General features: G+C 40.9%; 1 protein-coding gene across 1 annotated transcript in view; it reads left to right on the top strand.

Moving 5' to 3' along the window:
* The first annotated feature begins 2,337 nt into the window (after positions 1-2,337).
* Positions 2,338-25,083, top strand: part of LOC121956509 (Na(+)/H(+) exchange regulatory cofactor NHE-RF1-like) — a 36,291-nt gene continuing 13,545 nt past the window's right edge. The window contains exons 1-2 of the mRNA XM_042504766.1: positions 2,338-3,256; positions 24,281-24,454. Coding sequence (XP_042360700.1) covers positions 2,693-3,256; positions 24,281-24,454 — 738 coding nt within the window. The 5' untranslated portion in view covers positions 2,338-2,692. The remainder of the gene's footprint in view (positions 3,257-24,280; positions 24,455-25,083) is intronic.

Here is a 25,083-nt window from a genome sequence, read left to right as displayed (position 1 = left end):
ACTCAGTTAAGTGGGCGGATTCAGAGGTCTGGACCCCGGCGAATGAACTGTATGTGTCTGAGGAACTGTATCAAAAGCTTTTTGGCAGCCCATATATTCAATAGAGGACATTATATACATGGAGCACATCTATGATTCACTTTACTGAGCAGCACACCTGAACGCAGGTCACCTCCTCTCCCACTCACATCCATGAGTCACATTGCAGACACATTAAGGAGGCACTATCTTCTTTACTGTGAAAAAACAACCTTATCATTTGGATGACTTCCCACCGCCTGAACTAACAGCTGAATTCCTTTAAACACGCCGCTGAAGCTGTGGTAGCTTTAAATTCCCAGGTTGGAGATGTTGAGGGATACTGTCTCTGTGCTCTTATCGGGCCTGGAAGCATTCTCAGCTGAAAAGTCAAATCCTTCCTGAGGTGTTTAGTTTCAGAAGGCTTCCTGACGGACTCTATGTTTACAGACATATCACTCATATCTCTGAATGTCCAGAGGGGCTCCGGGGTGACTGCCTTTAAAACACTGTAAAGGTTTAAAATGGTCATTATTGTTACATGAATCTCTTGTTAGGGTTCTCAAATGACTAAACGGAGCATATTGATCAATATAATTTAATCTGATCTGAAAAATTGCATATCAGAAAGTCATAACTAAAGCGTAACATTTTACATATATCTGGCAGCTCACAACCCCTTATAATAACAGTTGTATAAATGTTAAACACTACTGAGACAAAATACTCTTTTATATACACAGTAGGGGATGATTATAGAAATTAAACATTTTAAATGTTAGAAGGTCACAACATAATCACTATGAAATATCACAGACTGACACACTGTAATTTTATGTCCTTCCAGCCAAATTATAAAGCTAAACAGACATTAATAGATGAATGGATGGATACTTTATTATCCCTGAGGAGGAAAAATTCCTGATAATTTCTTCTATTCTATGCTTTCAATATAATTAACGCATTGTGTGTTTGATAATTGACTGTGCTAAATAATAGCACTATAGGAGATAAACAGAACGACAGCTTGCAAGTGTGAAAAAGTATTTTTGGGCAAATGTTGTAAAATGAAAAGATGCCAAAAAATAGGATATATTAAGAGCAGTTATTATGAATTATATTACAAAATGTGCAGCAAGGGTTGCTCAGAAATGGGAAAAAAAAACAAATGTGGGCGAAAGCTACAAAGTTAATTTATTATTAAAATTATTTTATTATTATTATAGTTTTATTACTTTTGACTTACTGTCCAGGTTTGTGCATATGGAGTGACTAACACTAATGTCTCTTTAATTAAAACACTATATAGTCCTCTAAATGAGAGCCCTTTAGGGCCAGGCATAATGGAAAAGTGAGAAAAGAAAGATTAAAAAGAAAGCATAATGAAAATAAAGTTGAAAGGCTGAGAATGACGTTGACATGTTGAGAGGAAAAATGAAATGTTGAGAATAAAATTGAAAAACTACTTTGAGAATGAGGAGGATTAAGTTGACATTTTAAGACTGAATGCAAACATTTGAGAATAAATAAAATTACTCGCATTAATGCATGTTATTCCCCACATTTCGATTTTGTTCTCATTTTAACTTTTAAATTTTAACTTAATTTGACATTTCGGGTTAATTCTGCATATTCTTTGCCAACATTTTGAATTTATATCCAACATTTTACATTATTCTCGAATTTCATCTTTATTCTCAACATTCGACTTTATATTCAACATTTTTACTTTACCCTTAACATTCAAGTTTATATTCAATATTATGAATGACTGACATTTTCAATTAATTATTGAATTGGTATTTTAACTTTATTTTAGACATTTTGAATTTATTCTTTACAATCCAACTTTGCCAACATTTCGACTTCAAGATTTCAACATTATTTGCTGAAATTCTGTTAATTTCAATTTTGTCAACATTTCAACTTTATTCTCAATATTCAACTTTATATTCAACATTTGACTTTATTCTTAACATTTTGAATCTACTCTCAAAATTCTATTTTAACTTGAGTGAAAACATTTTGACTCTTATCAATATTTCGACTTTTTTTGGCATTTCAACTGTTGTTCAAAATGCCAAAGAAAAAAGAAAGAAAATAAATAAATAACAGATTCCTCTTCTGATTTTTTTTCCCCCGTAATGCATGGCACTAATATATTTTCCTTAAATCATCCCCATGTATTTATGTATTTCCCTGGAAAGCCTGGGTTTGTGTTTACTCCTGCAGTCCTCCCTACTTTGCATGAGGCAGCCAGCTGGGCTGTTCTATAAACGCACCTCCCTCTTCCTGAGTGGCTTTTCTACTTTTGTCGCGCACTGTGAGAGGGAGCTGTGACTTAAATCAGCCTCGGTTCAGTCAGTCTCGGGTCAGGACCTCCGCTGTCTGATAGCAGGAGTCACAGTGAGGATTTAACACCGGGATCAAGTCAGACTTGGCTCGTGCGTAAAGGTGGACCAGAGAGTGGGAGAAACACCAGCAGCACCAGTTTCCCACGGACTCCAAGAGAAGAGGGCGGGGGTTGGGTGTTTTGAAGGGGTACCACTCACACATACACACACACACACACACGCACACACACGCACACACACCCTTCCTCAGCAGCATCCTGAGCAGCCGGTCTTATTGAAACAGTTGAGCAGCAGCAGTGTGAAGGCGACTGAAGCCTAACATGCCGAGTAAAAGCCAGTATCTGCGCCCCCGGCTGTGCACGCTGGAGAAGGGGGACAACGGCTACGGTTTCCACCTCCACGGGGAGAAAGGTAAGACGGGGCAGTTCATCCGGTTAGTAGAGCCCGACAGCCCGGCGGAGACCTCGGGGCTCCGCGCTGGGGACCGGCTAGTGTTCGTGAACGGGGAGGACGTGGAGAACGAGAGCCACCAGCAGGTCGTGTCCCGGATACGCGCCACCGTGGGCCGGCTGGAGCTCGTGGTGGTGGACCCGGACACGGAGCAGCTGCTGAAGAAACACAACATGAAGTGTCTGAAGGAGTATGTTACCGACGGGGTCCCGTTACCTTTCGACGAGGAGGAGGAGGAGGAGGTGGTGGAGGTGGTGGTGGAGGATGAAGACGGGACTGTAAACGGGGATGAGCAGTACGCCAAAGAGGAAGAGGAGGAGGTGGTGGAGGAGGAGGAGCGGCAGGGGACATCCAGGGAGTCCACACCGGTCCCGGAGAGTAACGGAGAGATCCACGTGCACGTTGAGAAAAAGCTGAGCATCAGCTCTGAAAAGGTGAGTCAAAGTTTGAATAAGTTTCTGCACATCCCATTTTCATTTTTTCATGTCATTTTCCCATTTATTTCTCCACCTGCAACATTATTTAATGCTTATAATGGCGAGGGTTGCAACAGTATGAGATATTTACTGTCTCAAAATATATCGCGGTTTTATGGTATGATGGTATTCAGCAGCTATTGCACAACTACTATCAGAAACAATGGCCCTTATAAACCCTTTGAAATATGATTATTATTATCGCCTTTTTTATTCCAAAAAGATATCAAAATGTCCAGGATGTTAGGGCGAAGCAGAAGGTGAAAAAAGCAATAAAATAAAGATTAAAAAAAATAAATAAATTGCATTATGAGAATAAAGTCAGAAGGTTAAGATTGAAGTCAAAGGTCGAGGATTAATTGACATTTCAAGACTGAATATGAACTTTTGAGAATAAATCAAATGAATCAATTTGCTGGCCTTAACACATTATCCTCAAAATTTGGACTTTATCTTTATTTTTCTTTATTCTTAACATTTCAATTTTATATTCTAGATTTCACCTTAGCTTTTACCATATTGACTTTATTCTCAACATTTTGACTTTTTTTAAAAAAAATAATTTCCTGATAATTTTCTCGTACTTTTTACAGGGATGCATGACATTGGATTTGTTGCACATAGCCGATGTGGTGATACATAACAACTCATTTGACTCAGTTGAATTAACATCATATTAGGCATACTCTTATTTTGATGCCCCACCAGCAGATGGAGACATGCTTTTCAGTGTACGTAATATTAATTCGTTGTACAAAGTAAGAAAAATACTCATCTAGGGGTTTTTGTGCATTTGCAATTTGTAAAAAAACAAACCAAAAAAAACATCAGCTCGGCATATCAGCAAAAGTCAGCTTGTTTGCCAATTCAGATATTTCATTTTAAAGCCAATATCAGTTGATACTGACGACATGCCGATATTATCTTGCATCCCAAATTTTTTATTTGAAATCAGACTGTTTTCTTGTCGTTGTTGCTTTTCTATGATAATTTCTATGATAATTAAAACTTGAAACCATTTTTTAAATGAAATGTGTAAAAAATTTCACTTTTGAAAATTACTAAAAAAGGTTAGGTTTTCCACCCGGTTGCATTTTTTCCCCATACCACAGACAAGCAAATGTACACGGTATGATAACCATCAGTTTTCGTACCACGGCATGCCTGGAAACTGGTATACCGCTGCGGTAATAACATTGAATACATCACTAAAGGAGTGCTTTCCTATAGAGAGAATCTCTGCGTCTATAACATGGATAACATGGGCAGCTGCACCCACATGCTGCCAGGCTGTGGGCTCGGTCAGCTGGCTGCACATTTGTTGTGGGTGAGGGGACAAACAGTCTCAGCTTTGGGATCAGGAAAACCTAACCCCTTCTATGAGTCTGCAAACGTTTCTCTCAAATAATATGATTATGATGTTTTGGGTATTTTTTCCTGCAACTGTCTCAAAGAGCAATCACTTTAAAATGAGAGCTGTCCTCAGTGTTTGTGTTCTGCCCTTTTCGTACAAAACCACCGAAACACATATCTGACATTGCTTGAACCCTCCACAACAAACAACAGGAAATACATTTTTTTCAATCTCTACTAAATGAGTCCCACTAAATGAATTTTTTCAACCTTTGATCTTTGTCTGTTAAACATTATGGGCTCATTCTCACTCCGCAGTGGCCACTTGTTGCTGTGTCTGTATTTGTGTGTGTGTTTGTGTGTGTGTGTGTGTGTGGCGGTGAACTGGAGGGTTCATTAAAGGCACATGAAGTGGGTCCCTTCAGTCTGGAACATCTGTGCCCCTCGCTGCATCCTGGATATTTACCCCCGAGGCTGTTTGTGTCTGTGTCCAGCTCCTGCTCAGTACATAACTGAGGGTGTAATTGAGGTGGCAAGAAAGGCCACAGTGTGCAGAGCTATCAGACACAAACATGTAGAAAAGACTTTCATCTGCAGATAGTAAAACCTGTAAGGTTTGATGGAGGCAAAATTGAATGAGATCGATGTCCAACAAGCCCCAATTTAAGCTTTTCAACATGATGTAATAATGATGGAACCATAACCAGGATGCTCACTGAGCTGCTGTCATTGTACTTTTATGATGATGTTTGAAGCTGACAGGAGGTCAAAAAAATTTGGTGACACTTTGAACTTAATGGTAAAGTGATGACAAGAAATCAAGCTGTGAGTTATATTGAAGTGAGATGAATCTGGATATTGTCTGGCATGTTGGTCATACTGTGATATTGAATATTCCTTTCTGGCAAAAAGTTTAGGATGTTTGAACATCAGTATTTTTTTATGAGAAATATAAAGATTCCTTCAGCATTGTTTGCTTAACTTGGCATAAAGACTGGGACTTTTCTTTGGATTTAATAAACAAGATACAGTGTAACATACTAATTAAGCTCCTTTCCCACTGGACAAAAAAAATTAAAATGAACATCTGCTAACATCTGGCTTTTGTATTAATCGAGGAACTAAACCCCCCATTTTTGGCTCAAGTGCCTCCTCCCTGGAATGTGAAAAAAGTTTCAGAAATAGGCAGGACTGGAATGGGGGCTAAGACACAACCAGTCACCAAACCATGCCGCCTCTTGATCCACAGCACCTCCCTGCCCCTCTGTACACAAAATGTAGTTGGTTGGTGAGAGGGCGGTGATTGGGCAGTGATAGGGGGCTCGGTTAGTGATGAAACCTACCAGGATCAGCCAGTGGCAAAATTTAACAGTTATAGCCAAGTTTCAACCTTAAGAGGGCAGTCACCATGCATATTTATAACACAATATGTAGAAATTTCATACTTTGCACTCAAATGTCAAAAGCTGGACCTGAATCAATTAAAAATACTACTGAATATCCATATATATTCCTTTTTAGCTGGAAAAAAAAGTGTTTTGGGGGTTAAGATTCAATGGTAAAGATTACCATTAAGGTTATCGGCAGTGATAGAAATACGATTCTCAGGTGGCTCTTCATGCCCCTTTTCAAGCGTGATGCAATCCCAGGCCTCCACAAATTACCATTTGTCTCTCAAACATCATTCATAATTACTTTTCACTGGCCTCCATGCTGCTTTCTACTCTTTACTAACAAACAAAAAGGCATACTTGTCTGCAAAGTTGTGTGCACAGCTTGTCTTCTGGCAGTTGGAAATGAGTCTATTGTCTATTTTAGCACATTTTTCTGTGTTAAAAAAGCCTATGTGCACTAATCTTAAAAGACGTATTTTACCATTAATTTCCAAGAACGCCCCAAGTGGTGGAGAAGAGGAAACATGTTAAGGATCCTACTGATGCAGTTTGCATTTTTGTCAACTCTGTCTCCTTGTATGAAGTCAGCAGTTCAAAGAAAAATCCCTGAAATGCCACATTGTCATTACTGAAGCTTTGGCATTTTTCATAGGTGGCCACTCACTGCTTCCCCACATCATCATTTTTTCCTCTTCATAATAACAGTGTAACGACAGCCTCTACATAAGCAGAGCATGCAGGGCCTTTTGGAGTTTTGTTTCTGGTCTTTAAGGCCCACACTTGTGCACAGCTCTTGCTTGGTTCTGTTGTTTGTCGCCGGATTATACAGCGATTGTTCTTGTGTTTACTCTCGATACACTCCACAGATGGCCTAATGGAGTCACATTGGCACACGACCCAGAGGGAAACGACATCGAAACAAACAAACACACCTCTGGAAAACTCATTTTCAACACTTTGATTTTCATTTCAACGTGAGTTTGACACATGGAGCAAAGATCCTGCTGAAATCAGTGAGCCCAGTCATGAATTTCTTATGTAAATGCGTACAAAACTAAGATTTCACAGGCTGCAGAAGTTAATCAGGGACAGAAGACACAGAGTGTGCAAGTGTGTAAATTGGACTCGAGGGGTTTCAGTTAAGAGTCTGCTGTGTCTCTACGTTACAGTCAGATGCACCTCAGGGTGTGTTTTTTTGCATTGACTCAACTCTTTCTGGAATTTTCTCCCAACATCCTGTCCGGCATTCCTGTGCCCGAGCCCTGTGGCCTGGCCAATGACACACACACAAAGCTCACACACACAAACATGAACAGCCTGGGAATACACACACACACACACACACGCACAGACAGCGTTGTTTCAGCAGTCACACTGACGTCCGCACTCCGCCCGTCTGGCCTCAGTCTTTGATGCAACACAAAAGAGGGTTCGAAGAGCGACGCCTTCTCCGGAAACTGAGGAGCCTCGCTCATGGTTGCCATGGTTATGCTGATGTCTCGCTGTGTGTGTGTGTGTATCTGTGAGAATAGAGGTAGGCGATAGTGCGAGAGCGCGGGCGAGGTGCGAAAAATATGAACAAGCAGTGATGAAGGTCAAAACATGGAGCGTGGCCCGGGAAGAAAATAGGAGCCACTACCGTCATCGAGTAACAAAACACACGGATAAACACATCATCGTTGGCTCCAAAGGTCGATGTTTTGTTTACCAGGCAGTAAAAGTTTTACTCTGCCATTGTTGAGTGGAGTGAAGTTGCAGCGGATGCTCTGTCTCAGCACGAATTACAGATCCATCAGCTCATCTAGAAAGATAAACTCATGGAGACAAGTTTGCATTTGTGGCTTTGGTGACGTGTGCTGTCTGACTTTACTGCCTCGAAAAAATTATTGAGTTTCATGCAGTGTGGTAACAAAATGTAGCAACAAAGACTTACTCACCCATCACTTACACAGGAAGCATGTTGGGAAGTGATCTTAAAATGGTCAGTATGAAGAGGAGGAATTATTACAGCAAGAACAACCTGTTTCACTGTGCATGTGGGCTTCTGACCTGTTTTCATAACACAGACACAAAATTAGAATATATCCTTTAATCTGTCAATAATTGTTAAAAATTATTTATAGACTGTATAAAATCGGTTTGCCAGGATCGGTATCAGGCCTGATCATTTTTCAGTTGATTGGGATTATTTATTTTGAGCACACGACCTGCCCGATCTTTTGTTTACGTCTACCGTCAGGTTTCATAAATGGCAAGTACAATTTGCAGCAGATATTCAGGTATTATTGTTATGCTACCCCAATAAGTAGATTTTTTTTTTCATGTTAAACCTAAGCTGCTAGCTACTACACCACTTTAAGTGGTGTGTGTCAGGGAATAATGTGAAAAAGAGATACATTTCTTATTTTGTCCTACCAACGTACTGTAATTAACAATTACATAACAGAGAAAATCCACGTATTCGAGAGGCTGAAGAGACCTTATGCTTGAAATTTATTCTTCAGAAATTACTAATGAAAACAACTGAGCTCATTAGATTTGTCACAGTATTTAAAAAAAGCAAATCAGTAAACTCTACAAAATGGGTGATTATTCGGAACAGAACCAATGTGCAGTTAAACTGTTGTAAATGTGTTTTTCAGGAGCTGTATTTCCTTCATCACGCTGCTTTTTCTCCAGTGATTCATTCAGACTGACGCGAGAGTGTGAGGGTGAGAAGTTTTCTTGGGAGTCTTCCTGAATGGCTGTCGGCTGCTTACATAAGACCGTCTTTAAACAGTAATTACAGGAGAGGAAGAGCGCTTGTGTCAGATGAAACTGACTGTGGCGAGATGAGATCTGGTACCAGTGTTTCTAAGAGTGTCAGTGTGTGTAACATAACTGTATCTACAGTATTTGGATAAAGGACACTCCCTGTAGAGGCCTGAAATCAGACATGAAGGCGACTCTGTGCCTGCTGGTTGTCACTTCCCTCCTCTAATGTGAGTCTCTAATCTTCACATTCAAATAAAACCTGCTTATTAGAGAGCTTGAATCCTTCCACTGTGTTCACCACACATGCTCAGCTTTTTACAGGCTTTACATAGAAAGTATGGTTCTTTAACTGCAGGGGACAAAGTGTTTTCCCTAAACAAATCATCCTGAATCTTAAGCGTGGGAGGATTTTTGTGTGGCCTCCAGTGCCTTTGGTGAAATTGGCCTTTTTAACTGACTTTCATGGGCTGCCCATTCAGTGTGTGTCACCTGTGGCAAACCCCGACCCATGTCACTTTAAGGTGATATATCAAATATGCTCGTTATATCACATCTTGGTCCGCGTGGGATGTATGAAATGATTATATCGCAAACTTTTGAATATAAATTGTTACCATATTTTTTAAAATCAACGGCACAGACTAGCTTTGGTGTTTTGGTTCTCTCCCTCTCCCCCAAGTCGTCACATATTGCTGCTTTGACAGTGGACTTCTACGTCTACATATTACGCTCTAGTTATTCCTCTGCGTCTGATCTTTATGTTCGGGATTCTGCTTCTGTCACCAGGATGACAACAAAAGCACATGGTGGGATTACGCTACAAAAGCATGTCATTATGTTTAGGCAACAAAACTCGAGATGTCAACAAAAGCACATGCTGGCATGGATGGTTAGGATTAGTCAAAACGGGCATTTGGATAAGTGAAGGAAAAAAAAACATCACATTCAGACATGAAGCAAACACGGGACTCCCAAATCTAAATCCGGGGTTTGTTGGATTCATTAACTGCCCTTCTTGCCCGTCTATAGTGACCTATATGCGTCATTTCTGGCAGCGTTTCAACTTGATGGCGTCCAGCAGCTTATCATGCTAACGGGACAGGTTCTGTCCAGCCACGTTCACAACTTAAGCTGTCCAATCGCCTATCAGGTGCGGCACGTGCCATCCGGCACAGTGTCATAACCTTATGAACGGTTCTGCCTGGCTGCGTTCTCATCTGTTAATTCATTCATAGTTTATTCCCAGAGTCGATAAAAATACTAATACAAACATGATTTCGAGTAAAATTAGACGTGTGAAATGGGACACGCTGATAAGCTATTCAAAGCTTTTAAATTGGGGCCCAGACATCAAAAGACAAGTTTACAAATAAAAATCAGCTCAACTCTCAGCTGACGCCACCCGGCAGCCTGTCATACAGCAACGAAAGGTGGCTTTTGCCGTCTGGATTTTACAACAAAATCACAGCTAAAATGGTAGTATTTGACAACTTCAGAATAAGGATGGGCTTGATGCAGGCAGATGAGGTGTACATTATTGTATCTGCTAGTCCCATTTTGTGACCATAGAGCACCAGTGCGACGTGCAAATAATATTAATATATGAACTGCAGAGCTGTAAGTTTATTTCCTGCCTACAGAGAATAACTCATCACTCTTAACGGCGCTGCGTTAACAGTCTAACTTAATGAGTTTAACGATAGTGTGCGCAGGGGAGGCATGTGTTTTTATATTTGCTGAGCTCTGATCACGATTATTCAGTCCCATTTTGCGAGCATGGAAAACCAGTGAGACTTGGAAATGTTATTAGTTTATTTCCAGTTCACAGTGAATGAATCCTCATGTTCATTTTCTATTTTGGTAGTGTACATTTTTAGGAGATTTCAAAATATCGAGATTATATCGTGTATGGTGATATAGCAAAAAAATATCAGTGTTTTTTTTAAGCCTCACCGCCCAGCCCTACTTTACTTAGATGACCTTTATTTTGCAGATAAGGCTTTCATTATTTGCCTTAAGGGAGGATAATGTCACATCCATGTGACATTCCTGTCTGTGTACTGTCATGTCTCCTTCAGTGGCACAAAATCACTTGTTTTCAGAGTTTACATCATCTGATGTAATGCCTTCAGGAATAGCCTGGGGATACAATTTTCTGTTAATAGAATAAACGTCAGCTCTGGGTGATCATTTGTCAAGCACCAAAGGCAAAAAATAACCACACCCAGAGTCGCTATTTGAGCCAGGATGGTCAGGGGGTGTGTTCCTGGCTGCCTGCTGCTGTCTATGGGACTCTTGGCCTATGCACACACCCCAGGACGTTTGCACTGGTTTCCTGTCATTGTTGCTGGTGGAAGACTGCCCCCCCAGCCTGTCGTCTTGATCCTCTTTTCACCCCTCTAGCCTGCAGCTCGTAGCAGGACAGTAAATCTACAGTTTAAAGGATCTCATCATTGCTGTGTATCTAAACAGAAGAACAGTAAATATTCTGAATAAAATGTAACACTGCTTGAATAGCGTGCTGTTGCAGCTACAGACACTGAATCATGAGAGTAAACAGTGTCTCCAGCTGTGTTTGTTGGTTTGCTTATCATTGAAGCCATTGTGACAGAGCCAGGTATTGTTCAGGCTCTGTTTGGGTAAAGGAGTGTGTGTATGATTTATTCGGACTTGCTGCACACGGCTTGCTTGGCGTTTGTGTTAAGTTTGTATTTGTTTTGCGTGGGTGTTTTTCAGGTTAGTGTGTGTGTGTGTGTGTGTGTGTGAGAGAACATTTGGGAGTCACCCTTTCCTTTGCTGCTCTGTGTTGATATTCTGGCGTGTTTCAGGGTAACTGGAGGATGTCAGGGGCTTCATTGTGTTTCAACTCAAGGAAGTGTGTATTTTCTAAGTAACATGTTTCCCTGCTGCACCAATTTGTTTATAAGAAAGAGGTGGCGCAATCTCAAGTGTGTGATGTAACACGTATGAGCGTGGTGGCAGGATGATAAATACTGTGAGATGATGAAAAAGACATGAAGAAGAAAATGAACAAGTCCTTAAAACACTTCAAACACTAGGTGTATAGACCCTTTTACAGCAGACAAAATCAAAAATATGCACATGCATGTTGGCAACTGAAGTAGTGTTTTGCCCCAAAAAAAACTGTTGCCAACATATATCTGGTTGTTTGTTGTTGTTAGAATCAGTAGTCTAACAGCAGACTTGAGGTTTAAAGAATTATGAAAAGGTCATGACTGTCTCAGAGCAACAGGTATTTTGTAACAGTTGACCATGTTAGGACCCTGACACTCCAGCAAATAAACTGCTTAATTCAAGAGGGAGTCAGGTCAAAACAAACTTCTTGTCACATTTTACAGATAAAAACAGTACAAGGATGCAAAATGATCCAGGCACTTTACAAATTAACAAGGGGTCAGCTGAGGCAGAATCCAAAATACATCCAGGGGCAAAAACTAGATCAAAAAATCACAATAAAGATAAGAAATGCTGGAAAGCTGCTGCACGGAGCACAAAGACTATCTGGCAGAGAGCTGGTGAAAGTGGACCGGTATATATACCAGGGAGATAATGAGTGAGTGAGGAACAGGTGAGTGATGATCAGCAGGTGGAGGGAATCTACTGATGAGGGCAGGCAGAGAAAGTGACTGCGTCTGAAGTGTCAGAACACAATGTACAAACATACCAAGTAAATAAATAAATGATAATCAGGGACGACAATATTGGACTATCCAATATGAGGATATATAACAACTCTTTTGGTCAATAAGCGATATCGATATTCCTACATTTCAACACCTATTTTAGCAGTCATCAAGTCTCTGATATTTTATCGTTTAAAGTTTCTCTGTTTGAGTTTCTATATCATAAATCATAGTGTAAAAATCCATATACTATAACATATTATGTTATTGATATTGAACTGAAGAAATCTAATATCACAGAAACACATCACTGGTAATATTTATTTATCAATTGCAGCTAAATAAAAATAAATACACTCAATAATTTTGTTTTACAGAACTAAAATGGAGCCACTAAGAGAAGAAAAAGAGAAGTCTATCTATACCAGAATAACTAAAACCACAATCTCATTTCTTTTCTCTTGCAGTTACAGCTTGACATTATGTGTTCAGTTTGTGTTTTAATAATCACCACCAGACATCACTGCACTTTACACACACTTCTCTTGTCCAATGGCTTTTATTAGAGGTGCTGTTTTTGTGTGTATTATGGGCGTGAATCTCGTAACTTGTGACTCAATACTATCACAAAATGTTGCCCAAGATAACAAGAGTATCACCAGTGTTTCTGCAAGACAGTCATGCACAAGTCATTACAACATCTGTTTAACACAGGGGGAAGGAGAATATAAATGATGAAAACATGCTCATTAAATAGTTATAGAATCAGTGTGTACCAAAGTGCATCGAGTGTTTGCCTTTTTTAAAAAAAAATCTGGGGGCAGATTTTGGCCTTTTTTTTTTGGCAGATAGATGAACAATGACTGGTGTTGTTTTTGTTCAGGCTGTTGTGTTTTTAATGTCATGGTGTGATTATTGTTGTTGTTGTAAGTGTGGATGCAAAATCTATGCAGCACTGAGTCCAAGACAAATTTCATCTATGGGGACAATATAGTGTATCGTATCGTATCGTATCGTATCGTATCGTATCGTATCGTATCGTATCGTATCGTATCGTATCGTATCGTATCGTATCGTATCGTGAATTAGGGCAGAGAGGAGAGCATGGAGGACATGTAACAAAAGTCCACAGCCAGACTTCATCTGGAGATGTTGAGATTTCATGTTCATCTAAAACCCTCATAGGCCAGCAGGGCAACCACGTGTGAGCCCTTTTTTTTAAAACACAAGTTTATATTGTTTAATGTCAGACAGTCATAAACTGCCAAAAGGCATAACTGTTACATCCAGAGCAAAGGAAGGATACAGTTCTACCATCACAACAGGACATTTTACTGCTCTGTTGATCAGGAACGGCACATATAATCAATGATATGTCGTCTTTGTAAATCATAGCTCTCACTGACGTCAGTCCAAACAACAGCACCACTGTCTTGTCCCCGCGGCCAAGACCAATGTGGCCCAGGTCAGGGGTGGAACCTGAACCGTGTTTGTGTGTGTGTGTGTGTGTGTGTGTGTGGGTGGGTGGGTGGTGGGTGGGTGTTGGGTTTGCTGGTGATTGGGTCTCATGGGATCCTGGATCGAGACTCCACAATGCCACATTCCAGTTCCCACTCCATTCTGCTGAAGGTTCACCACCCCGGCCGGACAATGAGCCGGAGGGCCGCACCCTGCCGGGGGGTGGAGGGGGAAATGACTGGCTGCTCGCCCTGAAATAGACTCACTCCCTGTCGTTCACCTCGCTTCCCACAGTGCAAGACACAGATGTCCCAAAACCAAGACGAACACATGCGTGTACATTGTTTTTGTTTGTACCACTGACAGTGAAACTTTTGTTTTGGATGTGATTTTCACTCTGTTGGAGATGTGTTGGTGATTTTGTTTGGTGCTCCGCACAGATCTGACACCTGCCCACTGCCTGCTCTCATCCCCAGCTCTCTCAAGCTCGGTCCTCAACACGCAGGTCCACAGGGACCGCCGATAGACAATAGCCACATATTTTTAGATTCATACCATGGACCCAATTAATGCATTTCTGGGACGTTTCTGCAAACAACATTATCAACACTCATGTTGGTAATACTTAACTATCCATGATTTTATTCTGACTGCAAAGCTCACACAGCACTGGTTATGTAAACCACTGATGTTTAATGCGTTCTCATGTAAGTGTGACCACGTCATGTTGTCAGTTCCTGAATGTGATATTCAGGTTTTGACTTCTCTCAGATATCTTAACGGCTATATTTTTTTAATGTTGCCTTCTCCTTCTTCTTTAAATTCATTTCTTGTATCAAACATTGCAGTGCTCTGCACGTGTTTGTGTTTGAAAGGTGGAAGTGAAACTTGTGCTCGAGGTTATTGAGCTGATACTGGTTTCAGGTCTGCAAGGGCGGAGGGTCAGAGACAGGAAGACTGGTCGAGGAGTTAAACTGAGATAAGACAGAACTGTCAGTCAGCATTGGGCTAAACTAATGCAATCATGAGTTTTAAAAAAGAAGACTGCAGAGTGAATGAACTCAAGATGAAGAGCCTAGAGGAAACGCAGGCGCTGCTAGCTCTATTCTCAAAGGATCTTAAAGCGACGGCGAGGCTTCTCTGGTAATCAAGACCACTCCATTTGGTCTTATCAGTGCTTGTACCCCTGCTGTGATGACTGACATTACTTTTCTATTTTTGGGCCTTCCCCCGAAAGAGTCTATTGTAACGGGAACCCTCAGCAGAACCTTTCTTTGGTGTCTTTTATAAAGCCAGTTTGTCCCATCCTCATGGAAGGGGGGACAGTAGGGGGCTTTGTTCCCGCCACCGCCTGCCTCGCAGCTGGTTCAATGGTCCAGCTTGAAATCCAACACCCCCGTCCTGCCCGAGAGAGTGGTGCGCTCCGTACACTCAAGAGCACAAAACTTGTGCGGTAGTGGTTAAAAAGGAACCAGGTTTGCATCAAACATTTATTTAAGTCTGTCCTTGAGGCTGTTAAACTCCGTCATGACAATCACAAGGAGCGGGCAGGCCAACGACTTGTCATGTCACTGAGTAACCATGGTGCCTGGCAGCGTGTCACTTTGGCGGTTATTCTTTAGGCTGATCAAAGAGGTCCAAGTCATGGGGGAGCTGCCCGCTTTTATTAGAGCAACATGGGGGATGAAGTTAGCAGCAGAGAGAACGATGCATGAGGTTTAAAGAGCGCTATAGAGGACATATCAGCATGCACAGCTGAGTGTGACAGATTCAGCTGATGATTTGCAGGACTCGTTAGTTTACCAAATGTTGGATGGGTAGTTGACCCTTTAGAGCCTGGATTGGCATCAGACAGGTTTGATTTCTTTTGAAAATGTAGGAAAAAGTCAATGAGCAACTTGGCAAGAAATATCTTCTAAAAGCTGGCAAGAAAAAATAAGGATTTTGGAAAAAATGTCCAGAAAACTATACTGATGATCATTATAATTTGAATTTAAAATTGTGCCACAGAAAGGGTTAGGGTTAGGGTTTTCAGCACTTTTTTGGTCATGTCTTCGTATGTTTTTAAAAAAAAAACCTTTTTTTCTTATTTCAGGTAATTTGGGGAGATTATTAGGTATTATCCAAAAAAGGAAACATAAAACATATATCATATTTATAATTCCTGTAGTTATATATTTAAAATTATGTTAAAGAAAAATATATATATATATATATATATATATATATTTTTTACTTTCTTAAGGTCATTTTCCTGTCTGTTTTTTTCATTTTCAGGTAAATTTCTTGCAAGTTTTTACTAATTTATAGCTGATTCTTTGGCCATTTCTTCTCAAGTTGCTCTTTGCCTTCTTCCCATGTTTTTGAAAGAAATCAAGGCAATTTGCTTAGGTTTCAAAGGGTTAAATTACGTCAGTAGTGTATTTATGTAATTATAGGAAATTTCAGTATTTTTTTTTCTGGGCATGTGAAAACAAAGTTGAATCAGAGACGCAGAAAGCCCAAAGTAATAGTTGTCCTACATGCGTTCTCTTTTATTAAGGCCTGCAGTTACACATCAGTCCCCTGGCCAAGTGTTAGGGAAAATATGAAATAACTGGCAGGCTGAGTAGCAGAGCCACGCGAGTACCCCGCCACTCGCCAGCCCACAGGGCCCCACCCCAACACTCCCGGACACACACACACACACACACACACACTCCTTCACACACAGACAGCCAGAGACGGAGGCGCTCGCAGCCACAGCACTCCTCTGTCGAACAGAATCAGCTGGAGAGCCTGACAGATGCAAATTTTCGGTGGGTGAGTCAGAGAGTGATAAACATGATGGATGGTTATTAAGGAGGTAGTTGGCTGCCTTTTAGTCCTCCCTGAGAGGGTTTTAAAAATGTAAATCAATCAAACTGGCTTGTCAGACACCAGTGAGCACCTGTGGAAGAAATAAGGACTCTGCCAAAATAAAATCTCTCAACTAGAGCTGCACAATTATGGTAAAAATGGTTACTTTTGAATATTGCAGTGGTATGACAGCTCCCCAAAAGTGGAGTCTGGCACTTAGTCTCCAAAGTGTTTGAGCTGACATGCAGCTAGGTTTTTTTAAATGACATAAGCACACATTTTAAAAGTTAATATTGCAGTCGATCATGTTTATTTGATTGTGGGAAGACCAAAACATGATTGTGATTGATATTTGATCAGTTATGCAGCACTTATCTCAACAACTATTGGATGGATTGCTGTGAAATTTGGTACAAACATTTATGCTCCACAAAATCCTGCTGACTTTGGTGTTGGTGATTGGTATTAATATTGAATAATTATTAATAGCTTATAATTGCATTCCTTTTTACTTGACCTAGTAAGTTTTTCAGTCATGTCAACATAAAAACAAAGATCCCTTTTTAATACAAAAGGCCTTTTTGACCAACCATAAAACCTCTGTGATCTTCAGTTACAAAAAGGCTGTTTTCAAAGCTGTAATTTGTGTTTTACATATTCATGGTGGCAACTTTTTTTCAAAAATGGTTTTGAATAGGATTTTGAAATTGACCTTTTCGTTTTTGAAAATACCAGCTCCTCATTCAGGCTGCACTGCACTGCTTTAGCCTGAAAATGAACTTTGTATCTTGTCTTTTGATTATCGCGGCTTCCTGAGGAAAACCAGAAACAAGTCTGAAACAGGGTTACATCAGTCTTTGGGTGAGGAACCTGTAAACTCAGAAAAACACACAGAGGAACTGTTGAGCTGGAGCAGCAGTGAGATTTGTGAGACAGCCGTGTGACTCACGAGTGCGTTTTGAGAATATTAACACGGACGCTGGTTTTGTTTTGGGGTGATTGGTATTCAAAGCAATCGCGAATTTGGAGTTGCCAAATCCTTCTGAAGTCTGTGCAGCGGTGATAGAAACTACACTCATACATCAGCTGCTTAAAGAGGGTGCATCTTGCAGAAATAAGAAGCGTCACAGCAGCAGACATCAGAGTGAAGTGTGTGCAATAGATTTGTCTTGGTGGAAACAAATGTGATGTAATTCTACTTTCTACATGACAGGATTTGGTTCCACTTTATTTGAACTGTCCAGAGTTACAAAACTGTGTAAGTACCAAGTACCATGAGGTACTTTTTCAACGTCAGTGTGTTATATCAGCAAGTTTTCATCCCAACTTGTCACATGGTGCCGCTCTGTCAGTGACCTTCTACTTATGATGTTTTTAGGTATCTTTCTGCATCCGCTGTTTAACGCTGTGGGATACTGTTGTGGTGATGTTGCCATATTCACATGGTGGGATGAAGCAGTGGGTTTCTTATGTTCACACAACAGCTTGGACTGTTGCAATGGTTGGGATTAGGCAATAAAGTCACAGACGGTTAGGTTTAGGCAAAAAAGGCACATGGTAAGGTGAAGATAAAAGAACAAAAACACACATCCACACGATAAGCGAAGTCCGAATGTTCACATCCGCAATGTTCTCAAGAGACGCCGCCCATGCATGTTGCATGTGGATGCGCCTGGTGCCAAACAACCATCCACCAGTGTATTATAACAGCACTGAATACAGTTTGACACAGCAAATCCGTGTCAGATTTCCCCCGCAGTCGTGCTAACCAGCATTTCAGAGAAGCTTGTTGATGCCTGACTTCTTTTATTAGACGTCAAATACAGTTATTTTATCCTTTGCTCTCTGCAGACACTAAATGTGTTTTCGTTTTGCAGACACTTCGTCCTTTTCATGCCAACTAGTGAAAGCCTCCTGTCCAATGATGGTGTGTGCATGCGTGTTTTTCTGCATATGTTTGGGTGTGTTTTGTATTTTAATTTCTCTTTCATGTCAGGAAGTTGAGCCAGTGCAGAGGGAAGCATATTGAGGGAAGATGTGTCAACAGTTCCTGTTTAACACTTCCCTCCACAAAGGAAAGTTTGTGTCACCGAGAGCGTGAGTTCAATCTCCAAAATGCTGTTTTTCTCATCCGAGAGAAACATTTCACACAATAGAAAACCGTGTGAATTTGATCTTAATGTGACAGTCAGACAAATTGAAGGAGATGAGCCGCAGTATTTGAGCGTGCCAAACAAGATTTCATGCCACACTGAGTTTGACTCAGATTATTCGCTTGATGGTCACAGAATCCTTTTTTCAGTAGCTGAAGAATCGTAATCAAAATTAGATTTTCACAGACATGCTGCAGTATTACAACATCACGACTAACTCTGAGGAAGCAGCAGAAGTGAATTAATGAATCTGTCGTTTACTTTGACATGTGCAGGTGATTTGGGGGAGGCGGAGCCAGACATGAACATTCAGGTCTCAGCCCAAACCCAGGGGGTCCAGGATCGGGGTGCGTGTGATTAGTTGACTAGACTTATGAATGTGCCACCCTCAATAGTCGGTACCAGAACTACAAGTCAGTTTAACTTATTAAGATACCCAGAGGAAAACGGATGGTTTTGGGTCACAGTCCACAGCTGTCTGTGGACGTTCAATGCAGAAAGTATGTCCGAGCCTCTCTCTCTCTCTCTCTCTCTCTCTCACACACACACACACACACACGTATGATTGTCAATTTTTTGTGCACCCCCATGTGTGAGAGAGTTACCTTGTGAGTGGGTTTTATTTTTAAAGAGGACATGAGACGGGATGTGAGATACCCACTAAATAATTTTTATTTCATCCTTTTCATAAAAGTTAATTGTTAACTTCCAATTGCCTGCATATTTCAGTGATATTTAAAATACAATTTGGTGATTGAAAAATGTGATTAGCATTTTTAAATGGCTGTTATAATGAGCGCAGTGTTTTTTTCACCTGATGAAATTATGCTCAATCTTCAGAGTGTTTTCTTAAAATAGGGGTAGTTGACTTGTCAAAGCTTTAACTTGCGTTCAGATATCAGAAAAATAAGATGTTATAGGATAATCCCTAGTACAGGATCATGCTCCCCAGGAGGAGATTTTTTTTCCCAATTTATTGCAGCACTATTTCAAGCCATTTCAGATAATAAAATGTGTAAAAAAATCTGTAGGTTATTTGACATGAAAGGTGCCAAAGGAAAATAATATTCCTTCAGAAGCTGCATCCTTTTTTGTGTCTAATTGTTCTTCAACTGTTGTCATCATTCAGAAACCATGATACAGCAAATGTTGAGGATGACCAAAAGAGGTATAAAGTGTTACTCAGGGTTTTTAAGGTTTTTATGAATCATTTTTCTAACTTTGCATCGTAAAACCCTAAAATAATTAGTAACATCCCCAGCCTTAAGTAATTGTTTTTGGCTTCTGTTTTATTTTCCTTCAATTTTGGTTATTGTAAAATTGGCCTTAAATTTCCTTAAATTTTGAGTAGCATTAAAAAAAGTCTTAAATCTATCTTTGTGTAAGATGCAGGAACCCTGGTTACTATTTTTAGGTAGGGTTAGGTTTTGGCATAAACAGCACTACTAATAGAATAGTAATAGAACTTTTTCACCATTTTGTCATTTACCCTTTGTCTCCCTGATTGCACCAGCAAATCAAATTTCAAAAAGGTATTTTTAAGACCTAAAAGATGTGTGGCTTTGCTGCAGCCCCAGAGGCCACCTCCCTGCTCTGTCACTGCTTCAGGGTCTGGGAAGTACGCTAAACAAAATAAGGACTTAGAGAGGAAGTATAGAAATAATGTTCCTGAATTAAACTGACATCTGACCAGAGTTAAGCCTGTCAGAAACAAAGTGTAAATTAGGTCACAGCAGATAGGGCTGTTCAGTTTGTTTCTGATTATATATGGAGGAGTTTAACAGCTTGTAATTTACAGAACGTCCCATGAATGTTCTGCGTTTGTACCTTTGATCTAACAAGTATAATTGTAACAGGCAGCTGCGTTTATCAGATTTCTGCTGTAACGTTACAGAGAATTGACGTTGTATTTGTTGTTAACACATGAAACACACACACATTTAACAAGTAGCGGGTCCTTGGTTCGCCTCCCGGCTTGTGTGTGTTCAGCAGATTCCACAGATTTCAGACCCGCGTGGAGATTCTTCGGCCCTCCACTCCTCTCCGACACAAACCCTCCTCTGTTGTCCCTGCCAGAGCCTCTCTCGCTGTACAGGAGCGCTTAACGTCAGCCAGAGCACTGACGAGTGGCAGAGAGTCTCATGCCAACGCCGCAGTTTGTTTCATCTGCTTTCAGATGTCCAACACTGGGCGCATAAAATGAGTAATTACAAATGATGGAAAGTAATTTACTGCTACGAGGAGTGAGAGCTCTAGCGTGAATCTTGCTCTTTGCTTTAGTGCTTCACTCTGCCATCACACCATTAAAGTAGAAAGCAGAGAGCTGTTAGTTAATTCCAGGCTTTCAGAGGCGTAAAGGTCAGTAATAAGAATAAACATCAAGCCAAACTAAAAGTAAAAGACAGTTTGTTCTGTGTGAACTTTGATTAAAGCCCTTGTGGTTTCACAGGGTGTAACACTTGAGACAGTGAAGGACGTGCAATCAGAGACAATCATTTTTGTATAATCAGCATTATGATGAAACTGTGGCTGCAGGGCTCTTCATCGGGAGCCGTCTGATCAGCAGGATAAACGTTCAGCACACACTCCAGCTGCTCAGGCGGCACTCGATGGACACAGCGAGAGGAACAATCTGCATGATGATGAGAACAGTTTGCCAAACTGCTGTTACATTAAAGGCCACATTTGGTATTTTTCTATGTGAAACCTGTTTACTCATATTTTTGTTTCAAAGTTACTAATAGAAACAACATTTTTTTAAATTGGTGTAGTGTTGAGAGAAAGCTCACGGCATTCAGAACTGTCAACGCCCACCAAAAGTGCATGTTTTTGGCACTTTCATCATAACACACACTTCATTTAAAGTTGACAGAAACACTAACAAAACCCTGTCTTGGTCATACTTGCCAACACTCCCGATATACACTGGAGTCTCCCTATTTTTAACTCTTTCTCCTGCCCTGCTCCCGATTGGCCATTTCTCCCACTAATCTCCTCAATTCACAGTGATAAGACTCAAATCGAGACTGTAGGATATATGTCGTGGTACCTGGCAACCCAACTTAAACGACCCCGCCTGACATTGTCACTGCACACGTTCAAGCTCACGCTCGAGGCGAAACTGTTGTCTGCAGATTGTAGTCCTGCATCAGTTTATCCTTCCTGTTCTTTCTGTCGAAGGTGTTCAATATTTGCACTTGATATTGTTCATGATGTAATTTTTAGTACATTTTACTGTGAGCTAGAGATTTAAGGCTCATTAGAAGTAATTTAGTGTACATGCTTTTATTTATTGTATTAATTTGTGGTGTAGGGTTATATGGGGGCAGGGACATTGCGAGTAGGCCGTTCCAACCAAAACCCCAGAAAATCTCCCTCTTTTTCTGTCACGCTCGCGACTAAGCACCCAAAAGCAGACAGACAAATGGATGTTAGAAGAAAAGACTTCTTTGTTACAGAAGTGAACAGTGCAGGAGAATAATGGACAAGATGACTGGCTGAGGTGAGGGGTGATCTGTGTTTCTGTGGCTAAAGCAAAGTCTGAAGTGGAGCTGAACTTGTGTGTGTTCGGCAGCAGTCTGGCAGAGAATGACTGTCGAGTCGGCTCTTTTGTAGGTTGTAGGCTTGTTTGCAGGCAGGTGTGTAGATTGATGAGTACCACCAGGTGTGTGGAGTGAAGGATTGGAAACAAGTGGCGGGGGGAGAACAGAGAGACAGTTACACACCAAACACACAAAAGTGAAAAAATAAACAACAATCACACTGATGCAGACACGCAGGAGTCGGGCCAGTTGTGACTGTTCAAACAATCAGCAGCTCAGGTTTAGTGAAAAAAAATCCTGAATTGACCCAGTAAGAAGAGAAAATATACTGGATCTATACACACTAAAGTTACTGTTTACATGAATGAGGTCTGGTGGGTTTGGTGATGGTGATTCTGTGTTATGAAACTTTTCATCTAATAAGTGTATTTCCCCCAACCCATTTTTCTGGTTATTTTTAAGTTATTTTCTTCATCTGCTTTTACTAATTTCTTGCAATTTGTGGGACATCTCTTGCAAGGTTTTGCCTTTGTTTTCCATCTTTTTGAAGAACTCAAACCAATTGGTTTAGGTTGCATTAAATAGCTTGCGAAAGGTGTCTGAACGCAGCACAAGAAACTGATGTCGAATCAAGTTTTAAAGGGTAAAGAATCTAAATTCATCCAAAGTAACTTTGGTTGGCAGGAAACTAACAAACCATCTACAAAACTGCAGACTTTTGAATGCTTCTGGTGTCCTGAAAGTGTCCCAGAGTGGTCACAGACCATCAGGACTGATTAACACAAGTGCCACCAAAGTACAAAGTTTACAAAGCGTGTTTTTGTCCAGGTGCTTTATTGAAGAGAGAAAAGTTCATTCTGGGTGGAGGTGGGTGGGGTGTTAGCTCAGAACAATTGTCTTACATAACACAGTGAAATGACCATCACTCACTGCTTGTGTCGAGCTGTATGCCAGAGAATATGTTGAGTCAGTTGTTACAAAGTCCACAGTTCATTTCTGTCCACTAAAGTATATTTAATCAATCAGATGTTTCTGTAGAAAGTGAGTCAGACTTATTAATAGTTCATTGTCTTCGACTGTAGAGTTGACAGAGGGCGGCGGCACACGGCCGCTCTGATGTGGAGGGAGTGTCGGGTCAGATATGGTCACACTGACAAAGATTACCCCGACCAACGCTGCGTCTCCTGAGCTCCTGTTCTTCATATTTTGACCTCTTAGATGACAAAGCCCCCTTTTTCTAAATAAAGACCCTGCTTCTTCCACATAGCGGAAGGGAGGTTCTGGGGTTTAGCTCGAGTTTTTTCCTGGATGACAATACAGTGCTAACTCTTCCTGCCATCCCAGAGTGGGACTGGACGGGACAGGGGGCGAGGGGGGATGCGGTCAGAGGTTGACGCCCAGCTTCCATTGTCCTTCTCGGAGCCTGGAGCGAGCCGGGCTGCGGACCACACCGGAACTGGTCCCTTCCTCAAGGCCAGAGCAGCGCCGACCCTCTACTCCCCCGCTCCACAAATTCTCTTCCCAGCAAATCTCCAATCACATGCCTCCAGGACCCTCTTCCTTCCTGGCGAGCACTTAGGAGTCACGTGGAGTCAAAACGGCAGCTTCAGTTTACACATGATTGTTAAATACACGCTGCACAACACATCAGCATGCAGCAGCCAGCTGTATGTTCAACCTCGGCTTTATTTTCATGGTTAACGACTCACTGGAGCTCTCCGTAATCTTTGTGCCGCTTGTTCTTCCTGATCCCATGGTGGAGGTAAACCTAATATTCTGCTCTGTTAACGCTTGTCAAATCACAGTGTGTTAAATTGTCTGTTTTCCTTCCTCTGCTCTCTTTCAGGCGGTGTTGTGCAACGAGCTGCGGCCTCGTCTGTGTGTGATCCAGCGAGGGCCCAACGGATATGGCTTCAACCTGCACAGCGAGCGGGCGCGGCCGGGCCAGTACATCAGAGCTGTGGACGAAGACTCTCCAGCAGAGAGGGCGGGGCTGCTCGCCAAGGACAGGATAGTACAGGTACTTTAACCCTTTGAAACCCGGATGCACGTCACTTTTCTTGTGCTGTGTTCAGACACCTGTCACAAGTATTTAGTCCTTTGAACCGTGAGCGAATTAGCTTGCTTTCTCTTAAAAATATGGGAAAAAAGGCAGTGAGTAACTTGGCAAGAAGTACAATTTTCAAGAAATTTGCATATTTAGAATTTTTTTTTTTTAAAGCTAGGGAAAATGACCCAAAATATACCTTTAATAATCTTAATTATATATTTGAAATATTTTACAGAATTATTGTTATTTTTTTAAGCACGTTTTCAAGGTTATTCACTTGTTTTTATTTTATTTTTCTACAGTACATTTCTTGTACTTATTAATTTTTTCCCTATGTTTTTGGTCATTTCTTCCTTCATCGTTCAATGCCTTCCTCTCATGTTTTTGAAATAAATCAAGCCAATTTGCTCTAGTTTCAAAGGGTTAATAAGGTCAATGCTAGAGTACTGTGAGATCATACAGGGCTCAGTATGGTGTAAGAAAAGGGACATTTAGGAAAACTGTTCTAGCGAAATGACTTTCTAGTTTAGAGACTCCCAGAATGACTAATTTTAGTCTTATTTAAGGCAATATTTGTGACACAATAGCAACAGAGTCAT

The sequence above is a fragment of the Plectropomus leopardus genome, chromosome 17 (genome assembly GCF_008729295.1).
Source record: "Plectropomus leopardus isolate mb chromosome 17, YSFRI_Pleo_2.0, whole genome shotgun sequence".
NCBI classification, from domain to species: Eukaryota; Metazoa; Chordata; class Actinopteri; order Perciformes; family Serranidae; genus Plectropomus; species Plectropomus leopardus.
Note: the sequence above shows the minus strand (reverse complement) of the source record. Positions and strands in the feature narration are given on the sequence as shown.